Source organism: Equus asinus, chromosome 25 (assembly GCF_041296235.1).
Source record: "Equus asinus isolate D_3611 breed Donkey chromosome 25, EquAss-T2T_v2, whole genome shotgun sequence".
In the NCBI taxonomy this organism is placed as follows: domain Eukaryota; kingdom Metazoa; phylum Chordata; class Mammalia; order Perissodactyla; family Equidae; genus Equus; species Equus asinus.
Window position 1 is genome coordinate 45,329,357 of NC_091814.1, and position 23,727 is coordinate 45,353,083.

Sequence of the window (23,727 nt, forward strand, 5' to 3'; positions counted from 1 at the left end):
GACAGAACTTGGACAAGAGAAGCAGGAAGACGAAGCAGGTGGAGACGAAAAAGTAAAGACGTGTTCCAACAAGAAGCAGAGAGAGTAAACTGTGAGTGTTACTGTCCTTTTACAAGGCTCATGCGTCTGGATTGGATTTAGTGTCTTGTCCTTGGAGACTGTGATATTCTTCACAAGATCCTCTTAATAAACCAGCTTTACATTCAAGCTACCTTGAGTAGATTTGTTTCTTTCAACTAAAACTGCTTTTATGCACTTGTGCACACACTGAGAAGAGCCTAACCCATGTGGAAAATGGGGTCAATGACTCATTCATTTATTCACTCATTCATTCAACAAACCTCTCCTCATTACTCAGAATGTGGCAAAATATGTATTCTTACTGGAAACCAAAGATGAATGAGACCCAGTCCCTCCCACAAGGACCTCACAGTCTCAGAGGTCATCATGTTAGCCCACAATTATAGTTCAAATGATACGCCCTGTAGAAGAGGCGTGTGCTTGAAACACTGAGGGGGGGGCATTCGACTACCTTGGGAGTCAGGAACGGCTCCACCAAAGAATTATCTTTTTGAGCTGAGCAAAGAAGGGTGAGGAAGTAGAAAGTGCCACTCAGGTGAACAGACAAGCCTTGCAAGCAAAACAAACAGCAGGTGCAGGGAAGGGAGACACAGAGCATGGGATGTCTGAATGAAGACTGGTAGATAGGACTGGGTTACATGATGTAAATGGTAAGTGAAGGGATGAGGAGGGAAATGGGGTAGAGAAAAGTGAAAAAGGATTTTTTTGGAGATGAAACTTAGAAGACAGTAGGGACAGATCTTCAATGGCCTTACCGTTTTGTTAGGAAGAAGAGGAATGACCTCTTTTCCAGCTCCAGTTGTGCTGTGGCTCATGCATTCTATATTCAACAATTTTAGGATGAGCAGGCTGAGCTTCAGAGAAGTTTGGTAACTTGTTCAAAGCCCCACCATGGGCAGTGGCAGAGCTCAGACTCCTTGGGACTGAGCATCTGTTCTTTCCATTGCAACACAATGCCCACCCTGGCTGGAGTACAGGGGTTTGGACTCTGTCCCGTGTACAGTCAGGAGCCACTGAAGGATTTTAAGCAAGGGGATGATATTATATGATGATTTGCACTCATGCAAGCAACATAGAGGTTGAATCAGGGAGAAGAGCTGAGAATGGAGACAGGAAGCCTAGTTAAAAAGACAATGCCAGAAAACGAGGTCCTGAATCAAAAGAATGGCAGTGGGTATGAAGAGGACGCAAAGGGCAAGTTAAAGATACATGCAAGGGAATGATTACAGTGATTGACCAGGGAACCTAAGCTGGGTAAAGGGGAAATGAGGCCATGAAGCGGTGATAGAAAGTGAAAAGTTGGTCAGGTCAAAGGATAGGAAGGAACATTAATGGAATCCTTGAGTTGTTGATCTAGGCCTACCTTTCATGTCATGACACTATCAATTCTTCTCCAATTTTGACACAGCCCACACCAGGACCAGGGAGTGAGGGGCTTCCACAGGGGTCTATCTTCTTAGTAAAACCCACTTCAGGCTACTAACAGTTCTTTTTCATCATCTTAAGCCACCTAAGATACTAGCCTCCCAAATGTACCCTAAATCTCTGTTAACCTCAGTCAGCCTCCTCTCTCAGACTCTCCCTCCAAACACTGCACATCCCCTAAATGACCCCTTCTCTTCATGTTAACTTCCATCGGGCTCTCTGAATCTCATGATCAGCCCTCAGCAAGATCCCCTATGGACTCCATCTCTTCTCAAGAGTTGGCTTTACCATTTTGCGTTAACCACAACCTAGTGGATCCTGAGGGCATGGTTTCCTCCGCAGTCTTCTCTAGTTCTGACTGTCTGCTTTCCCAAACCTCACCTCCTGGGCATTGAAGTGAGGTGGGTCTGCCACTGTTATCCTGTACGCTGTTACTTAGATGTCTAATAGGAATGCCAAATTCAGTATGTCTAAAACCGAACTCTTGCTTTACTTCTTTCCAATCAGTACCTCCCCACAGTGTTACCCTTCTCAGTAAATGGAATCCCTCTTCATCTAATTGCTCAGGCCAAAACTCTTGCTGTTAATCTGAACTCCTTTCTTCCAATTCATTAACCAATCCTGTAGGCTTTACCATCAAAATATACTCTTAATCTGCCAACTTCTCACTAACTCTATACAGCCAGTTTTGTCCAAGCCACCGTTATTTCTCACCTTGACCATGACAATAGTCACTGCACTGGTCTCCAGGATCCCCCTTTGCCCTCTCTTCCCTAATCAGTAATGCCCTCATGATCTGGCCCCTGCAACCTCTGTAGCTTCATCTCCTTCTTCTCTCTTGACTCCACTCCAGCTATGCTACACGGTGTTCCCAGGTCATACCACACACACTCGCACTTGAGGACAACTACCCTAGCTCTTCTCTCTGTAGAATGCTCTCACTCAAGATCCCTGTGTGGCTCGCTTCGCACTTCATTCAGATCTCTGTTTAAATGACATTTCTTCAGAGAGGTCTTCCTTAAGTACCATGTCCCCATCACTCTCTATCCTCTTCCCTGGCTTTATTTCTTCATACCGTTAATGTCACCTGACATTGTGTATTTATTTATGTCTCCACCACTAGAATTTAAGCCTCATGAGGGCAGGGACTTTACATATTTTGTTCATGGATTTTCAGTCCCCAGAACAGTGCCTGACACATCATCGGTGCTCAATAAATATTTATTGAATGAAAAAATAAACGAACGAAACCTCTTTGTGAATTGTGGGTGTGACAAAAGCAGGCTTATAAGACAAAATTGACCTTGAATGACCACCCTAACTTTATATTTAGAATAAAAAAATCCAGCGTTCTCTAGTATTTTCACTGATCTTCTCTTCTCTAAAACTATGAACTTTCCTAGAAATCTCCTAGATGTAAGTAGAGAAGATGGGACGGGGGTTATAGGTATTAAAGTTACAGTAACTATTGATCTTTTTAAAAAACATACATGAGATCATATCACTCCTCTGTTTAAAACTCTCTGGTTTTGACATTGCACTTTGACAAATTGAAGTTCCTTATCATGGTCATGCTCCATGTTTCATGAAAACCGGTTCCAGCCTACTTCTGAACCTCATCTTGTACCAGCGTCTTTCTTCTTCTCCTTACTGCAGTCACAGCAGTCTTTTCTGTGTTCCACCACGGCACCGAGCTGGTTCCTGCCTCAGGGCCTTAGCACTTACACTTCCCTCTGCACAACGCTCTTCCCTCAGATCTTCACGCAGCTACCTTATCATTCAGATCTCAGCCTCAAAGTCTAAACCCAAACTGCCCTCCCTTGACCAATCTGGCTAATATTAGCTGCTCCCTTCTCTCACCCCAGGAAATCTGTGTCTTAACACTCTGCCCTTTCTTTATATCATTATCTGAAATTACTTTCTGATTTTTACCTGTTTATTATCTTCACGCCCCACTAGAATGTCACAGCTGGAGAGGAGGGACCTTGTCTACTTTCACAACAGTCCCTTGGCTGGAGCCTGCCTCAGAGTAGATGGCACATGACTATTTGCTGTACAGTGGAGACCCAGACCATTTTTTAGGGCTGGTTGTGCCTACATCAGAAAGCGTCTTGAATCAGTCAGTCCCAGTTGACGTGGAGCTGGTTAAGACTCCGGCCTCTCCCTCGGTTTCTCTCTGCCTCTCTGCCTCCCTCTCCCAGTACCTCCAGACGGTTACCTTGATGGCCCCTGTGGCTATCTGGATATGGTGCAGCCGTCGCAGCGTGCTCTCTCTGTCGATGAAGTAGGAGGCTGCCAGCTGGTGCAGGATCTCCAGGGACACAGCAGAGCTGTTCCCACTGCCCCCAACTACAGGGGCACCTCCTGCTGTTTCTGTCTTTCGGCTCAGTTTCCGCTTGTCCACAAAAATGGTCAGGGACTCTTCTCCTGTAGCAAACAACATGGGTTCATTGGTGAGGCCTTCTGCTCCTTAATCCCCAGTGAATAAGAACATGAAACCCTTGGCCAGGATCGATGGAGCTGAGAAGGAGTCTGGGGCCCCTGCTCTTGCCCTTTTCCCCATCCCTTGCAAACTTTAGAACACTGCCTTCTGACTGTGCCACAGGGTAACAGGCATCAGTGCCTGAGAGGCCCTCCTCTGTTTCCTTAATTCTGTAAGTCTCCCAAAGTTCCTCCCCCTCCTCCCCAGCTTATCCCTTTAACATCCTTTATTGATCTCCGTCTCAGGCAAGCTACCTCCATAGGGGAGATAAAATTCTCTTTCTCAAGTTGTTTATGCGAAGTCACCCCGGATATCTCTGCTCCTTTGGAAAGGGCAAAATCCTTGAAGCTCAACCTCCCTCTTTCCCATCAAACACTTGACATCCACCACACGCCCCAGCTGGCCTGAACCCTTCGAGAGCTCCTTTTTGTCCATCAGACAGCGAGCTAAATGTTATAATAAATCCTGCTTTCTTCTTCCCAGGGCAGAGAGAACTCTGCCTCTTCAGAGCTTTGATTCTGCCCTGGGTCCTAGCCACAGGTTGTACCATCCCCACTCCCAACCTCGCCCCCATCCAGCCCAGAATCATTGGAAGTGGTTTGGCTGGTTACCAACCTTTACAGAGAAGAAGCAGGGGTCAGGGACTCAACAGACATTTACTTCTTTGCCTATGGGTCTGACAGCTGCAGCCACAGCAAGTATGAGGATGTGGAGAAGCCTCGGGGTTCGATGGCTCAGTCAAAAGAAAACTGGGAGCGCCCCCTGCTGGCACGTGCTTAGTAGGAGCCTGTCCGCCCCCCAGCCACCTTACCCCACACCCCCAACTTAGGAGGATGCTTATAAACAAACAGCAATGTTCTGGGGTGAGTTTGGACGTCACGACACTATACTGTTCTCAGACAAACCAGAAAGAAAACATTTCTCAGGCAATAATAGGCCGGGAAGCACAGAGACCCGGGAAGACTACTGAAGCTATACTCAATGGATCTTAAAGCTATTTTCAATGATCTGGCAACCGATTAGCGTCGGATCACGACGTTGCTTACCTCCAAGGGTGGCAGAAAGTAAGAAATGAGTGCCGTACTTTTTGATCAGGTTTTCAGTAACCTGTTGCAGGTTGGGTCTCCTTCCGAGGAGGCGGATGTTCCGGATAAACTCTGGGGCAAGAGGCAATGGCAAACTGAAGAAGTCCTTCCTTTCCAGAACCAAGTTGTTCACTTTCCACCGGGCAAACTCCCTGGAGGAAAAGTCAAGGGATGGGGAAAGGCTCATTGTATTTGGGAACAGGAGGCATAAAATCTGAAGTAGGTGATGTGCTTCCTGCACTTGCGCACCTCATCATCTCTCTGTACACGTCTCTCCAGATGGAGGCACCCAGTCCCAGAAAGAGGCCCTTTCAGCCTCCCCCCCGGCCCCTCATTCCCAGGCTGTGAGAAAACACTATCCCAGTCGACCCCCATCAGGGCCTCCTGCCACCAGCTTTCTCACTGGAGAGGAGCTGGTTGGCTTATTCGTATGAAGGTAGTCATGGGAGGAGCGTAGTGGCAGAAAACAAACAATGAAAACGTTGCCACAGAGGTTTGCAGAGATATGATCTAGTCACGACTGCCACCCAGTGCTTGAGTCACCTCATCTATCACGGTCTCAGTTACCCATTTGCAAAGTCAGGAAGTTGGTCTACAACAACCGTTCTCAAATTTTTTGGCCTCAGGACCCCTTCACACTCATAAAAATGATTGAGTCCCCATATATGTGTGGCTTATATCTATTCGTAAATACCATTTTAGAAATTAAAACAAAATTTAAATTTATTTATTATTTCATTTAAAGATAGCAATAAATCCATTACATATAAGATAAATAACATATTTTTATGACAACATATGTTCTGAAACAAAACAAATTTATCAAGAAGAGCATCATTGCTTTGCATTTTTGCAAATCTCTTTAAGATGTGGCCCAGCAGAAGAGAGCTGCATTCTTGTATTTACTTCTGTATTCAATCTGTTGTGATAATTATGGGTATTCTTCTTTGGTTCCACACTAAACTCAACAAATGAGGTTTCTCAAAGGTTAGTTACAATGTGGAATCTGAAACTATATCAATGATATAGTTCACACTTTGTAACATTAAAATCCAGTGTTCTATATTGTACTTTGAATGGATCATTTTACCCTTCATGATTTTGTAACATCGTGCATTGATCATCTGGAAAATATGGGATCACTGAGTTATTCAGATCTTCCACGTTTTGACACTTTTCATTATACAATAGCAAAACATCATTTTCGTTAATATCACCACAAATCTCATCAGAAAAGTCTTTAAATATTGGAAGGCTGTCAAGCTCACAATGACAAATACGAGTTTTCCAAAATTCTAATTTTTGTTTGAAAGCTTAAATGTTATCATTGGTAACAAATACTGTCAGCTGTTTTCCTTGAAGAGGCAGGCTTACTTCATTCTTTTTTTAGGGGTGGGTGAGGGGGCATCTCTGCCAAACACTAAAGTCTGAATAACCATAATTCATCTGTTGGTTGTTCTTTCAAGAAAAATTCAGTTCCATGAAAAAAGTGGCTAGTTCATCTCACAACTCAATTACAAAAGTATTTTTCCCTGAGAAAATCATCATTCTCCAGTAGCCTCAGACATGCTTTATGTATACTTTCCATTTCATCATAAAGAATATTAAACAGATGTACTCAAGGGTCAAGATTTAATTAAATTAATAAATTTTACTGCTTCGAGGACATTGTTCCATGAAGCTGGTGTGCATGACTGTGTGTGCTTGTGTAGGTGCAACTGAGTAACGAGGCAGAGTGCTTGACGACTAGTGTCATTTGATGAGACTGCCTTTATTCAAATTAGATGCCAGCAGTTCTATTCACCTTTGCTTTTGAAGCTTCAGTGAAAATGTCAACATGCATGTCCTGAAAAGAACCACGAGGACCCACATTGTGAGAAGCCCAATTCCAGAGGATGGCAGAGTTCCTTTCCAGTTCCATCTAGAATTTTAATCTTCATGCTTTGCTCTTCAGTGAAATGTTTGTACTTTAAAGGGGACATATTCCCAAGGAGAATCTTTCCTGGACATTAATTTAAATGATCATATCCATGAGTAAGAAAGTAGTTTTCCATTGTCTCCCAAATTATATTAGCAAAGACCAGCCCCACTACCTTAGGAAACAATAAAATGGAAAGTCTTCTCAACCTTCTCACTCATCCCCACTCTGCTCTTCACGACAGGGCTAAACCTTGGCCCAACCTTCCCCCAAATCCATGGAGTACAAGTGACAGGACAGCAGAAAAATAAAGTGAAAATAAATAAATAAAAATCCATGCCCAGTTTGAGGCTATAGACTCCCCCCATCTAACTGCAGAGACTAAGACAGAGAGGAGGGGCGTGTGCCAAACGTTGCCAGGGGAACAAAAGAAATAGGATGACTAATCATTTGCGCTTCCAACAAAGTCTTTTAAAATTCCCACTGTGAGGTTTTATTTATCTAAGCAGGCAAGTTCATAATAATACATTATTATTTGCTTCCTTTATGCAGGAAAGGCTAAACCGTAATTAAAGTACAGGGTATTTGTCAAAAGTGTTTTCTATCCCAAATCCCACAGCAGTGTAAACAACAGTTGCTTGATCTCATTTGTCACTGGCTGGATGGCCAATCGAGACATGGAGTGGCTTAACAGATAAAAAAAAACAAGACCCAACTATATTCTGCCTACAAGAGACTCACTTCAGCCTTAAGGAAACATATGCTAAAAGTGAGGGGATCACAAAAGATATTCCATGCAAATGGAAACCAAAAGAAAGTTGGGGTAGATATACTTAAATCAGACAAAATAGACTTTGGCCAAAGATTGTAACAAGAGACAAAAAAAGTTATTTTATAATAATAAAGGGATCAATTCATCGAGAAGGTATAACATTTGTAAATATTTATATTTACACCCAACATACGAGTACCTAAATATATAAAGCAAAGATTAACAGATCTGAAGAGAGGAATAGACAGCAATACAGTAATGGCAGGAAATTTCAACATCCTGTTTTCAACAATGGATAGACCATCCAGACAGAAAATCAACAAGAAACACTGGACTTAAACTACAAGTCAGACCAGATGGAATTAACAGATATTTACAGAACATTCCATCCAATAGCAGCAGAATACACATTCTTCTCAAGTACACATGGAACATTCTCCAGGAAAGGTCATATGTTGGGCCACAAAACAAATCTTAACAAATTTAAGAAGATTTAAATCATATCATGCATCTTTTTCAACCACAATGGTATGAAACAAGAAATCGATTACAAGAAGAAAACTGGAAAATTCAAATATGTGGAGATTAAACAACATGCTCCTGAACAATCAATGGGTCAAAGGAGAAATCAAAAAAATCTTGAGACAAATGAAAATGGAAACAGAGGAACCAAAATTTATGGGATGCAACAGAAGCAGTTTTGTTGACATGGAATGGCTTAACAGACAAAAAAACAAAACCCCCCTCTTCTAAGAGGGAAGTTTATAGTGATAAACACATACATTAAGAAAAAAATAAAGATCTTAAATAAACAACCTAACTTCACACCTCAAGGAACTAGAAAAAGAAGAACAAACTAAGCTCAAAGTTGGTAGAAGGAAGGAAATGGCAAAGATCAGAGTGCAAAATGCATGACATAGAGACTAAAAAGACAACAGAAAAGATCAATGAAACTAAAAGCTGGTTTTCTGAAAAGACGAAAAAAAAAAAAAAGACAAATCATTAGCTAGATTAACCAACAAAAAAAGGATAGAAGACTCAAATAAATATAACTAGAAATGAAAGAAGAGACATTACAAGTGATACCACACAAATACAAAGGATCACAAGAGAGTGCTATGAATGATTATATACCAACAAATCAGACAACCTAGAAGAAATGGATAAATTCCTAGAAACATAAAACCTACCAAGACTGAATCACGAAGAAATGGAAAATCCGAACAGACCAATTACTAGTAAGGAGATTTGAATCAGTAATCAAAAACCTCCCAACAAAGTCCAGGACAGGATAGCTTTGCTGGAGAATTCTACCAAGCATTTAAAAAAGAATTAATATTTATCAAAAAACAAACTTTTCTAAAAAACAGAAGAGAAGGGAGAACTTCCAAACTCATTTTATGAGGCCAGCATTACCCTGATGTCAAAACCAGACAATGACACTACAAGAAAAGAAAATTACAGGTCAATATCCCTGATGAACATAGATGCAAAAATCCTCGAAAAATTTTTACAAACTGAATTCAACAGTACATTAAAAGGATCATGCACCGTGATCAAGTGGGATTTATTCTAAGAAAGAAAGGATGGTTCAGCATCCACAAATCAATCAATGTGGTACACTACAATAACAAACTAAGGATAAAAATCATATGATCATCTCAAAGATGCAGAAAAATCATTTATGATAAAATTCAACACCCATTTATGATAAAAACTCTCAACAAACTGGGTATAGAAGTTACGTAACACAACAAAATAAAGGCCATATATGACAAGCCGACAGCTAACATACTCAATGATGAAAAGCTGAAAGTTTTTTCTCTAAGATCAGGAATAAGACAAGGTTGCCCACTCTCACCACTCTTATTCAATATAGTACAGGAAGTCCTAGCCAAAGCAATTAGGCAAGAAAAAGAAAGAAAAGGCATTCAAATTGGAAAGGAAGAAGTAAAATTGTCTCTATTTGCACATGACATAATATTATATATAGAAAACCCTAAAGGTTCCACCAAAAAACTGTTACAACTAATAAACAAATTCTGTAAAGTTGCAGGGTACAAAATCAACACATAAAAATCAGTTGCATTTCTATAAACTAATAACAAAATATCAGAAAGAGAAATTAAGGAAATGATCCCACTTACAATTGCATCAAAGAAAATAAAACACCTAGGAATAAATTTAACCAAGGGGGTGAAAGATCTGTACACTGAAAACTAGAAGACATTGATGAAAGAAGTTGAAAACACAAATAAATGGAAAGATATTCTGTGCTCATGGATTGGATGAATTAATATTGTTAAAATGTCCATACTACCCAAAGCAATCTACAGATTTATTACATTCCCTATAAAAATTCCATTGGTGTTTTTCACAAAATAGAAAAAACAATTCTAAAGTTTGTAAGGAACCAATAAAGACCCCTAATAGCCAAAACACTTTTGAGAAAGAAGAATAAAGCTGGAGGAAGTCAAAACTACAATGAGATATCACCTCATGTCTGTCAGAATGACTATAATTTCCAAGGCATAAATAACTACCAAGACAAGAAATAACAAATGTTGGAGAGGATGTGGAGAAAAGGCAACCCTCATACACTGCTGGTGGGAATGCAAACTGGAGCAGCCACTATGGAAAACAGTATAGAGATTTCTCAAAAAATTAAAAATAGAACTATCATACAATCCAGCTATCCCACTACTGGGTATTTATCCAAAGAACATGAAATTAACAATTCAAAGAGATTTATGCAATCCTATGTTTATTGCAGCACTATTCACAATAGCCAAGACATGGAAGCAACTCATGTGCCCATCAACTGATGAATGGATAAAGAAGATGTGGTATACATGCACAACACAATACCACTCAGTCATAAAAAAAAAAAGACAAAATTGCCCCATTTGGAACAACATGGGTGGACTTTGAGGGTATGATGTTAAGTGAAATAAGCCAGACAGAGAAAGATAAACACTGTATGATTTCACTCATATGTGGAAGATAAACAAACACACAGATAAAGAGAACAGATTAGTGGTGACCAGAAGGGAATGGGATGGAAGGGTGGGCAAAAGGGGTAAAGGGGCACATATGTATGATGACTGACAAAAATTAGCCTATGGGTGGCAAGCACGATGCAGTCTATACAGAAACTGATATATAATAATGTACACCTGAAATTACACAATGTCATAAACCAATACAACCTCAATAAAATAACTGAAAACAAAAGAATAAAGCTGGAGGCATCACACTTCCTGATTCCAAACTGTATTACAAAGCTATAGAAATCAAAACAGTTTGGTACTGGCATAAAAACAAACACATTGATCAATGGAACAGAATAGAGAGCCCAGAAATAAACCCACACGTATATGGCCAATTATGACAAAGGAGTCAAGAATATACAATGGGGAAAGGATACTCCCTTCAATAGACGGTAATGGGAAAACTGGATAACCACTCATAAGAATGAAGCTGTAACTCCACACCATACACAAAAATCAGCTCAAAATGGATTAAAGACCTAACTTAAGACCTGAAACCATAAAACTCCTAGAATAAAACATAGGCAATAAGCTCCTTGACATTGGTCTTGGCGATGATTTTTTTAATCTAAAACCAAACCCAGCCTCCCTGTTTTGCAATAGGCCACACCTAGACTTCATTAACTGACAAAGAATTTCTATCGTATCATTTAGATTGCTAGGGGGAAAAAAAGGCAGGCATTCTTCCATTTTCCATAATTTCTTACAATGGTCAAAGTCCCTCACTGAAAGGAAAGGCCACCTTACCATAGGGGTGGCTCCCACTTCGATTAAATCTAATAAATAAAACTTGGTGGTCACATCACTTGCTCAGTCATTTCATTCAGGACTGCTGACCAGTACTTCCTACAAGAAGCTGGCCCTGACCATCCCATCCAAAAGAGCACCCTCTCTCACCCTCTGTCCTCACGCTCTGCTTTATGTATCTTCTGAGCACTGATCACTACCCGACATAATATATTTTTTAATTTTCTTTCTCTCCCACTAGAACATGAACTCTTTGAGAGCAGGATTGATTCTTTCTGTCTTATTCAACAGCAATAGAAGAATGTTAGATGTTCTAACAATAGAACAATAGTAGGTGTTCAATATATTTTTGTTGAATGATTGAGAGATTCTCTCGTTATTTTATTTGTTTAAAATAAATAGTCACCCATTTTATGTCATGACTTCCCTAGTCCTTTAGTTGTTTGCAAATTATTGACAACTTGATAAAAAAGAGTTACAGGATGAGAGTACACAGAAGCAACCACCAACTAGTGATTGATCTGGAATGAAAGTAAAGCATTTTAAGTATGTACACATACCAATGAGAAATTAGATTTGACTTACAAAAAGGTAACTTATAAGCATAATTTTGTGCTTTTTTTAATACATAAATCAAGGCACTCATGGTATTTTCTTACGCTTTGGGTAAGTCTGGGTTCTCTTCCATTGTCTTCAGTGGACACAGACAACTTCCAATGGCTGTCCACAGTCCACACTCTGAAGTCCAGCGAGTCCAGAGGCCCCATTCAGACTCTGCTGTGCTTTATGCCCAGTGTTAATGATCAACAGCTCCAATCCTTTACACTGGGTCTAACAACAATTTCTGCCACACTTGTAGTATTAAATATCCCCCCAAAAAGCAACAATCTTGGAGTTTTGCACTTTTCCTTAGTCTTCATCTTCCTTTTTCCAACATCAGACTTGGAAAGTTACATATTTTATCCAAACCAAAAGGAGTTTGAGTATATCTTACTTAAATGAGTGAGGATATCAAAGTTCAGAAAGCTAAGTAATTTGCCTGATATCACACGTCTACCAAGAGGGAAATTTGGGCTATTACAATTAGAAGAAACATTTGAGTAGTATTGCCAATCTTTTTCACGTTATCGTGTATGTTGAAAATTCTCTTTATGTGATACACCAGGATCAATGAATGAGCCTGCTCAGATCCGAGGAGAGAAGCACAAGGAGTCCTGCTACCCCAGACCCCACCCAATTGCTCCAAGGGCCAAGGGGTTCAAGATGTGGACACACCTGTAATCCATTCGCAGCACCACCAGGTGCCAGCATCCATACCAGTTGAGAAGGTCTATTCCATTCCTCTTTTGTTATGAAAAAACCATGAAACAGAGAGGGAAGTGGTTTGCCCAGAGCAATATAACCAGTTGGCACCAGTAGCAGACCAAAAAGCTAGTGTCCTGACCTTGTTCCCTCGCCCCCCACCCCACACCAGTGCAGCAACTATGATGATGGTGGCAATAGCGGCGATGAGACCCAGAGATGTTAAGAAAGTAACTTGCACAGTCACATAATAAGTGGCAGAGCTGAGATTAAAACCCAGGTCAACACCACACTGCTGTTTCTATGACACTATTTCCCCCTCTATAGATGGGTTCAGTGTATTTTATTGCATCCCAATTCTTTTTAAATATTTACTATCTTTTGACAAAAATATTTTCATTACCAGGAACATTTCATTCCTTCAATTAACTACACAAAACATGAATTTATTGTATATCCAAAACACAGTGCCATATATACACTAAAGCAAAACACCTTTTTGGATTAACGTGGTTTCAATACATCCATTTGCAGGAGGGGAAATTGAGGCCTCGAAAAAAATCAAGCCCGTACACGGGGTACCACGGGAGGAATCAGGGATAAAGGGCTGACTCCAGCTGCCATGGCTGCTCAGGAAATCATAACAGAGAATAATAAACGACTTCGAAAAATGAGTGATACTGTCTTAGGAAGCTTTTTATGAGCAAATAATAAAAAATAATGGTTAACATTTAATGAATTCTTAGTATGTGCCAGGCGTTCCAAGTATCTTACAAGTATTAACCAATATAATATTCAAAACACCCCATAAGAGGGAAAATATAATTATCTTCATTTTATGGATAAGGAAATTGAGGCACATATAAGTCAATTTGCCCCGTAGGTAACACCCAGCAGGTGGCAGAGTCAGGATTTCAACACAGGCTGTCTGGCTCCATGATCCACAGTCTTCCCCACCTCCCCTGTGAAACTCAAACAGGCAATCATGATTTTGTGAGTGGAAGAGTGTGTGTGTGTGCACACACGTGTGTGTTGAGTATGAGACAGAGAGAAGGTGAGAATTTCATTGAAGAAAAAATAGATACATAAGGATGGGAACTATGTTTGCAAAAAAAAAAAACCCACACAGCCCAAAACAATAAGCAAAACCTGCTTCCGGACACTGGCACGGGGTGTCAGTTCAGAGATAGGCATAAAGCCTCAGCTGCTGCAGAAAGGCTGAGGCTCTGAGGGCGCCCCGTGCCTCTCTCTTCTGCTTCACTGTTTCTTCCCTTTGGGGCCCTTCACTGAATCAGGATAATGGGGGAAACATCTGTGAATGGAGTTGCAGCCAGAAAGTGGTAAAAATGTGCTTACAGAACTTATTAACCTGGTTCTTCCCAGTATCTGAAAACCTCAGAAGGCAATACTGGAAGGGAGCCTGTGCCATTCAAAGAATAAACGTTCATTTCCGATTTTTCATTTAGTAGTTTTTTTCCAGTAATAAAATAATCAAAGCTCTTTTTTTTTTTCCCCTGGGAAAAGGATGTTTTATATATATCAATTATATTAACACACACTACTTCAACTAAGCCATCAACTTTGTTTCAATTAAGACATCAACTAAATCTCGATTTCAATTTAGTCATTTCTCCTAAAATTTTCTCCCTCTGCGTTTGTTACACGGTAAACAGTCTGAGAAAGCAAACATTCCAAGCCCCTATGGAAAGTGCCTTTAGAACAGCAGAGGCCACTACATAAAGGGCTCACAGGTTAAGCCAAAGGGTGACCAGAGATCTCCATGGTGGACTCTGCCTGTAAAGGTGTCCACACAGCCCTTCAAAAGGGCGCTTCAGCAGACTGCTACAATTAACGGAAGTTTAGTCCCCCCCCCCTTTTTTTTTTTTTTTGAGGAAGACTGGCCCTGAGCTAACATCTGTGTCCATCTTCCTCCACTTTATACGTGGGATGCCTTTCCACAGCATGGCTTGATAAGCAGTGCATAGGTCCACACCCAGGATCCGAACCAGTGAGCCCGGGGCTGCTGAAACGGAGCGGGTGAACTTAACTGCTGTGCCACTGGGGTGGCCCCAAGTTTAGTCCACTTTTTTTTAATCATGTTTTAGATGAGCCTAGAGTGAACAACATATATTTCTGTCAAAGGATTGACATACCTATAAAATCATTAAAAACATCCAAAACAAAGTTTAGGAAGGGATATCCGAATTGAAGGGTAAAATGCATGGTGTTATAGCAACCGTGCACACTGCTACCGATGCTGAGAATGTTGTAGATAGAAATCCTTCTATATATCTACATTCTGAAGGCATCGTAGTCATCTTTCTCCCAAAGTGCTTAACACAAATGGTCCAGATTGCCAATAAACGATGCTTCTGGTTGTACATGAGTTTAGGGATTTTTCCGAAATCCAAAGGGGCATGTAACAGGAGAGCTGAACCACAGCCACGCCAAGCCTCAGGCAACAGGAGCTTCAGCAGGGCTTTGGGAACCGGCCAGCTCTAGGTTTGAAGCAAACGGGTCTCCAATGAGAATACTAAATGGCTACAAGGTGTTCCTAGTTTGAAAGATGTAAATAAAAAGGGACGCCTCCAAGTCATAGTTACTGACTCTAATGTCACCAACCACCCTGCAGCACTGTGTTCCTCCCACGTTACACAAGGTCAACAAGAACTCTGCCAGCAAGTGTCCCCCACAGGGTCCTGTGCTCCTGGCGGTGAAAGACTCAGAGCACAGCTCGGGTCTTCCATCCCAGGTGCGGCTTCCAGCAGCTGCAGGCTGAGGCACCACCCTTCGGTCTTGTAAACTGAGAACACTGATCTGGCTTCCATGAGGAGTCATTACCTATGGAAGCCTCCCTCCCAATGAAGCCTTAAGGGAGAGAGTATTTTTTAAAAAATCCATAGTTTAAAAACAAAAACAAAACCATATCTCAATGAGGCTGAAATCAGTAGTAATGAATACTGCAACCAATAACGTGGGTGGTTGTGCTGAGACCTCATGCTAACAGTCAGATTATTCTGTGATCAGTTCTTCCAATGGACATATCTTTCCATCTGTGTGGGAAGCACATTCAGGCCCATTTCCAATTCCACCGATATGGCTGTCATTTGGAAAGTCCTACTTACTGTATCCTGAGTATGCAGCTCTCCCCATCCCACTCTGCTGTGGCACTCCTGCAGGCTTGGCATCCTCCTATCCCAGTGTCACCGTGCCCCTGAGTGCTGAGAGCCCATTTGTTCCTCCTGAGTTCGACTCCAGGCTGGGCTTACTGGCGAAGGAATCAATGCTCTTTCCTGCAGAGCCAACCAATCATTACCTGCTCACTCAGGCGGCAGTTCTCAGAATAGGTCCTAGGGCTCCCTGAGAGGTTGGGGAGAAGCCTTAAGGCAGCATGGAGCCCAGGATGCACAGCTCCAAGCACCACTTTGAAAACAATGGCAGAGAGAACAGGCTGTCACGGTGGGGAATATTGCCTTTCTCTATTCTTTGGCCCTCCTGATATATTTCCAATAACCTTTTTCGGGAGGGTATCTTCCTCCAACATTTACAGTTCAAAGGGACTGCAGTGCTGAAAGGGACAAGCTTACATTCTCCAAAAGGTTGTTTTGGTATGAACCATACTTGTAAAAAAAAAAAATAACCGGTTTTCCTTGAAAAATGAAGGGAGACACAGGACAGGTCATTGAATAAAATATTTAAGAACTTTAGAGCAAAAAAGATGGATTGGCCTTAAGCCAAGGGCACAAATAGTTTTCTCGTCATTTTTCCTGTGACTTAACTTTGTCTACGTAAACCACCAACCAATGATCATGGAAAAAAATTCTCACCCACCAACCTAGTTCTGGATAAATGCAAACATCTTTGTGTTCAGAGCCCACCTTTCTCTTGGAGAGTTGCCTTTCCCTAACTAGCTTGAGACTTGCCAATTTGACACAGGGGTCTCAGTAAACGCCACTGAGTACTGCTCTCTTCCTGCAAGTTCCAGACGCAGAGAAGCCTTTTCTTTCTTCACCCTTCTACTGATAGACCTCACATCCGGGGTTACTGCTCCCATCACAGAACTCAATCCACCAAGATAAGACAAGACCACTTTTTTTCCCACAAGGCTCACATTCTTCATCTTGAAAAATTCACATGAATGAGTTAGCCAACGTAGACATTGAGGGATACCAGTTATTTACGTCAGCAGCTCAGCTAAGATGCCTTCATGTTCTTTAGCTGGACATTTTGGAGGCTGGGATCATGCTTTGGCTCTTATAAAGAAAGCAGTATTTCCAGACACTTCACATCATGAGGAGATTTCTATCTCAACAACAGATTACTGTAATGTACTTGGCTATTACAGCCTTTACTGCTATAATGAATAAGACATGATTAATATGAGCTATAAAAAGAAATTATGAAAAAACATAATCTCATATTGGTGTGGAGCTTTCCTTTAGTTTTTAAAAAAGTCTGTACACATTTTCACACAAGCTCAACTATTTTATCTATGTGAGGACCTCAGGAAAGAGAAAGAAGAACTATCATTATTCAGCTATTAACCCTTTATAGGTTAACAAAGAGACAGAGAAACTGAGAGAGGGGACGCCAGTCTCAGTTGATCAGTGGCAGAGTTTGATGAGAACCCAGATCATGTTAAAAATGATTTCTGTCTTTGTCTATGACCTGTGTTCAAGTTCAGAGACCACTGTACACCTTCTTCATAGTTTCCAGGAAATTCTTTCTCCTCATTCACCACTGCAGCAGGGAGAAATCCCCAGGCAGGAAGGCTGCAATCCAGGAGCCCTTTGGTTAAATAATATGTCCACCCCTGCACCTCTAGGAGGCACAAGAGCAGAAATGAGGCTAGCCCTCTGCCAATGCCCCAGTGTCCCCATCCTTCCCACTGTCTAGAAGAATTCAAGAAGCCTGGCATGGAGGTAATTTAGCAGCCTGCTGTGTTCTCAAACAACGGCCCATAAACAATGATTGGCCAATTTCATTCTAATCTTCCCAATTTTGCACTAATTAAAATCAAGCTGTAGCTTTCAAACAGTTTAATTAAGGCTGATTGGGAGAAATGGGGAGGGGAGACTCAAGCTTCAGGAGGAGGAGGAGATCGTCACTGGTGAATCTCACGCTGCCCAGTTGGGGCTCGGGGGCATGGAGAGGGTACTGAGAGTGGTGTGCTTGTAGAGTCAACATGAAATACATTCCAATACTACATTGGAATGAAGGACCAGTGAATCTATGACACCAGAAGAAACTGAAAAGTGAGCTAAGATCTATCAGGCACAGAAACCCCAGCTCTGCCTTGACCTCCCAACCTGCTCCCCACAGCTCATCTGTTCCACTGTGGAGAAAACAGCTCTGTTCACCACTCTGCACCTCCTGTTGTGCTCATCTTCACTCAGCAAGCCGACAGCCCATGCCACGCTTCTCCCCAGCAAATGTCCACAGGCTTCCCATTATCTACTTAACTCTAAGAGAATTCCCCCAGACTGGCACTTCCTTCCATTATTCTACAAGTTGACTCCTTTTGCAAGGAGACAACCCTTCTGGCATTTGGGTGCATTTACTTTTTATATGGGCCATTCTTCCTTGGACTAGATATTTTTAGTTCCTTCAATACAGTTTCCAGATCCCTAGGCCTTTATGCCCCAAACTTCTCTACTTGCAATCTAGTTTGTCACTGTATTTCTTTTTAAAGATGGCAACCAAAATTAAACCCAATTCAGTAGACATGTTCTGAGCCACTGAGAGTACACGAGGATACAATATCTGAATACATCATTATCATCATCATTGTGACTATCATCAGAGTGTCTATTTACTGAGCCCCTATGTTGCCAGTCATAGGACTGGATGCTTTACATATGTTTTAATCACCACCACAATCTTACAATTGTCATTGTGGTAGATTGAATCCCCATTCTCGCCTGTATTAGAACGTCCTCTTACATGTGACTTTGCAGTATTACACACTGATAGAGAGGGAGCTTATTTCCCTCCCCCATCGATATTGAGCTCAGCTATGTGAATTTGCTTTGGATAGAGGAATACAGACAGAACTGAGAGCGTGCCAATTCTGGGCCAAGATCTCATGAGGCATTGCATGTTGCCACTCTCCTTCTTGCATCCCTGCCCTCGCCATGAGAATTGCTTCCCCCATGTAGCTTCAGGTACTGCCCTTTCAGCCTGAGACCCATAATAAACATCACTGGAGTAAAGATCTAATGGCCGCCTTGCAAACCTGCAGCCTGAAGCACAGCTAATGCGGCCAACATACAGATACGTGAGTGAGATAAATGATTATTGTTTTAAGCTACTGAGTTTTGAGGTTATTTTTATATCCATAATTGTGGCAATAGCTAATTGATACACTGATACACACCACAAGCTTTAGTCCTATTTTATAGCTGAGCTAGCTGAGGCTCAGACAATTTAAGGACACAAAGCTAACGAAAAGTGAAGATAGTCCATGATCTTTCTCTTATACATATTTCCTTTATTAATGCATCTGAATATTGCATTCCTTTTTTTTTTAAGACAAAAATAGTATGGTCGACCAGAACCCCACATTTTTTCCAACCCTAGATATTTTCTTTCAGAGCTAAACCAGGCCTCCTATATCCTACATTTGTGAAATTTGAACTTAAATTTAGGGCTTTGCATTTCACTTTCTTCTTGCATTCCACCCCTTGTGGCAGAGACTAGAAAGTTGTGCTCTAAGCTATTTCTGTTTTCCGCCTGGGCTCACAGACTATTTTTCCCGGCTTCCTCTTCATTTAAGTGTAGCCGTGTGACTGAGTTCTGGCCAGTGGAATGTGAGCCCAGGCCTAGACCATAAGACCTCCCAGAAGAGGACTCTGAGACCCTGGGTGATGACAGAGTGACCAGATAGAAGGAGTCTTTGTCCTGAATGATTTCATGAAGCAACCTCCTTTTAACTCTCCCATAAATTACATTGGACATGAGCAAAAAAAAAAAACTTGCATTAAATCACTGAGATTTGGGGACTGTTTGTTCCAGTAGTTAGCCTGCTCTGACTAATACTGCCTTGATCTTGCCAATCTCACATTCCAGCCTGACAAAGTAATCTTCACTCTTGGTTTTATTGCCTGGCTGGATAAGGGTCCCTTTCAATTACCTGATTTTATTGTCTTTATGGTCAAACATCCATGCTCCCATTTCTCCTCAGCTCAGTAACATTCCCATATGAGGTCTCTCTTCTTCTTGTTTTCTGAGTCTAGATGGAAATGGTGTTGGTCTTGAGGTCTGGACTTCTATGCTGTGGGATCATGGCATGTGAGTCGTGCTCTACTGCGAAAGCATCCGTCACTGTTAAGGATTTACTTGGGACTATCTATAACTATAAAGTCAATGAATAGATAGCAGGCTATAGTTAGGGAGAACAGTATGTGGATTTTAAGTGATAAATTTAATTGTGTATGGAGATCGCAGTAGAAACGGTTTGACAGAGTGAGATTGCCCCTTCTTTATTTCTTCTTTCTCAATTAACCTCTCCGCATTTTCTCTTCTTTCCTCTTCTAAAGATTGCCCACTCTATGATTTTCCACATTTATTCTCAGGAGACTCCTCACAAAAAGAATAAGTGCTCATCTTGAAATAAACCAAATTTGTTTTTTGGTTATCACCAAATAGTCCTATAAAGCAAGTCCTATTATTCTACCCATTTTACTTATGAGAAAAATGAGGCTCACCTGCAAAATAACTTGTCCAAGTTCACATGGCTAGAAGTATCAGAGCTTCCATTTAAACTAAAGCCACTGACTTTCTGCTGCATCTAATTCAGTGCCAGAACATCCTCCCCTTACTGAGGGGCTTCATTCTCTTATGATATCCTTACATGTGGCTGACATGGTACTGGGAGCTGGAGATATAAAGACAAAATAAAACGTGTTCTTTGCCTGAAGGAGCTCAGAGCCAAGTGAAGAGCAAATAGAGATAGGTAAACAAATAAATGAATGCACAAAATAAGTTCTATAGCAGAAATATGAACAGACTGATGGGGAGTCATAAGTAGGAAAAACTAACTCTCTTGCAGGAGCCAAGGAAGATTTCATAGGGAGGTGATATTTAAACGGCTTTGAAAGGCAAGTAGGAACTCAGCTGGCAGAGAAACTGGAAAGAGCTTTGCAGGAAGAGGAACAGGGCATGGAAAGAGCCTTCTGTGTCTGGTGAATCTGGAGATGTTCCCTGAGGCTGGAATAAAGGATAAGTAGGAAGAAATGGTGGGGCATAATCAGCGGAACAGGGTCCATATTCATTGAATATTTGTTGAAATAGTGAATGGATGGATTTGGAATGGACTTTCATGCTAAGAAAATGCATTTGGGTTTTACCCTTTGAGTACAGAGAGACCAAAAGAGGACTTTAGGCAGGTTGGATAGGAGAAGAGAAGAAAGTCCAAGTGGTAAACGAAGCCAGGAGAAAAGAGAAGAGACTGGCTTTGAAAGATGGTTCTGAGATGGAAGTCAAACGACTCAAGTAGGAGATGGGGACAGGGAAGAGGCAGCCAAGTGGCTGGTCATACCGGGAAGCACAGCAAAGAACAGGGGAGACAGAGTAAAGTGTATATGAAACCTGCTGAGTGCAGTTCTGGCTATGGTTTCATCACAGAAACTCAATCTGGCGGTCCAAAATCAAATCAAGTGGGAGGTGGATGCAATTCTTTGAGAAGCTGGGGGGAAAGTTAGGATTTTTTTCCCTGAATTTAACTTCAATGAAAAACTGGTATCCTCTCACCATTTGCTCAGCATGTATTTCCAACTTTTCTTAAAGCATTGATGCTTCAGTTCCAGAGCAGGGTCCCCACAGTTCTGAGGTGTGCCTAAGACCTAGATCCACCGTCACTAACCTTCAAGAGCTGCACAGAATTCAAGACGTGAAAGAAATCTGTGGAGAGGAAAATGCCTGATCTGAGAGACTCCAGAATGGGCAACTGATACTGATCGGTGACAAAGTTCTTGAGTATTTTGAAAGAGGAGCAAGCAAGCAAGCTCCCTAGAAGCCAGAATTTGTTCAGGAAGAAAATCTTATGTCAAAATAAATTTCTTACATTGTCTTTATGAAGAAAGATGGAAAAGGAAGAGTCAGGAAAAAGAGATAAGGACAGCTTGAAAGAGAGAATGTGAGAGGAGAGGGGAGAGGAAAGAACTTCTGGAGTGCTAAGAAGTCTAAGAATCGGGGTGAGTAACAACGACCTTCAAATATCTAGAGACCTGACGTGAAGAAGAAGCATTTAGACTTAACAGAAATTAGAGAAAGCAGAGTCAGGACCAGTAAGTGGAATTATGGTAAGAAAGACTGTGATTCAGTTTCAGAAAGATCTCTATAGTGTTTGGGGCTGTTGAATGGAAATGGGCCTCAATGAGCACGCAGGACTGGAACTGCTCAAGCCAAGGATGGTTGACCTTCCTGGGGATTTGTAGAGTGGCGTCCGCTTTGGGTAGGAAACAGGTGATTTTAAAGTTTCCTTCTAATTCACAGATTCAAGCATCACTCAGTTCTGTTATGGCATCCCCCATGGTCAGGCATCCTTCCACAGCCAGACACTGTCTGGCTTTGCAGCTTTGGCCTCTTGTCCCAGGCCAAGCACTGAGTCTGCAGTTCCCAGATTTCATCTCCTGGCCTGCAGGCAGCAAAACGAACATCGTTCTACTTAGTGTAACTGAAGACAAAAGAACGTATTATCAGCCTCTAAAGCCACATTTCTTCTACCAAGTCCCATTTGAGTCTGTTTCTCAATGACTGAGGTGGACATTAAAGGACTTGCACAGCCTCCCTTCCTTTCCACTCTGTCTTCATCAGACTCACAATTTAGAACATATACAGACCCAACCGAGCAAAGACTGGCTTATGGTGTTAAAGTTTACCTCCGTTACTAGTAAACCAACCATGCAGCCCATGTCGAGGGATCATTAGGTGTTTACATGCCTCTGTGGATCAAGGAGAGCTCACTCCCCAAAGTGTCTTCCTTCCTGTCCCTCCTCCGTCACTAACATGTCCCCAGGTAAGGCACGGGCTCTCCTGACACACAAGAAAAATGAGAATTCTCCAAGGCCCTGGGGCTGGTAATGAAGGGGTTGGAGCAGCTCTGGTTCTGGCTACCTCATTTTCCTGCCACAGGGCCTCCTGCCTGGCCAGTGAGACTCCTTGCTCACCCTGCCTCATTCTGACGTCTGGAGCTTGTTTGTTCTTTGCATGGGGGAGGGAGAAAGAGGCCCATTTCTGGGCTCAGGGGAGAGCCTGGCACGGCAGCACAACCAGGAAGCGTTAAACAGGTGCAGAGCGGAAAACACGGCAGGCGGAGGGAGCTCTGCCAGATTCCAGCATCTGCCCCAAACCACGTCCTGGGTGTGACAGCCCTAACCTGCCCACACCTGGATCTACAAATCCTAAAAGTGACCCAGGAGTCCCAGCCTGTAGGTCTCTTCCACTGCTTCATCTGATTCCATGGTGCTGTGGGGGCCAAGGGTAAGCGGAAGGGACCCAGAGCATATACCAAACTTGTCACTGTAAGAAAATCTAAATTTGCGAAGTAGCCCAATGAGCAGAGGTTATTTGCATCCCCAAAGGTTTCTTCTGGCTTTATGAAAATATTCCTCGAAATATAAGACATTTCCAAGTGGATATGTGTGCTTACAAGTCAGTAGCTACCTGATCCTAAAGTCAGGGGCTAGAGATTTACTTAACACTGAATTTTTATAAGCCATTGCCAGGCAAAAAATAAGATACCGCATTTTGGAAATGTCATTAAGTGTCCCTCTAGTAGAGGATTCAATTTATGGAAATTCAATTTACACTGCACCCTTATAGGAAAACACCGGCAGTGCAAAGTCAACACATACAGAATTTGC

At 41.9% G+C, this 23,727-nt stretch overlaps 1 protein-coding gene across 2 annotated transcripts in view; it reads right to left on the reverse strand.

Moving 5' to 3' along the window:
• Positions 1–23,727, reverse strand: part of BRINP2 (BMP/retinoic acid inducible neural specific 2) — a 102,424-nt gene that overhangs the window by 15,019 nt on the left and 63,678 nt on the right. For both annotated transcript variants that reach the window (XM_014845330.3, XM_044758473.2), the window contains exons 3-4: positions 5,035–5,225; positions 3,725–3,933 (exon numbers count right to left, since the gene is read on the reverse strand). In XM_014845330.3, the coding sequence (XP_014700816.2) occupies positions 3,725–3,933; positions 5,035–5,225 (400 nt within the window). The remainder of the gene's footprint in view (positions 1–3,724; positions 3,934–5,034; positions 5,226–23,727) is intronic.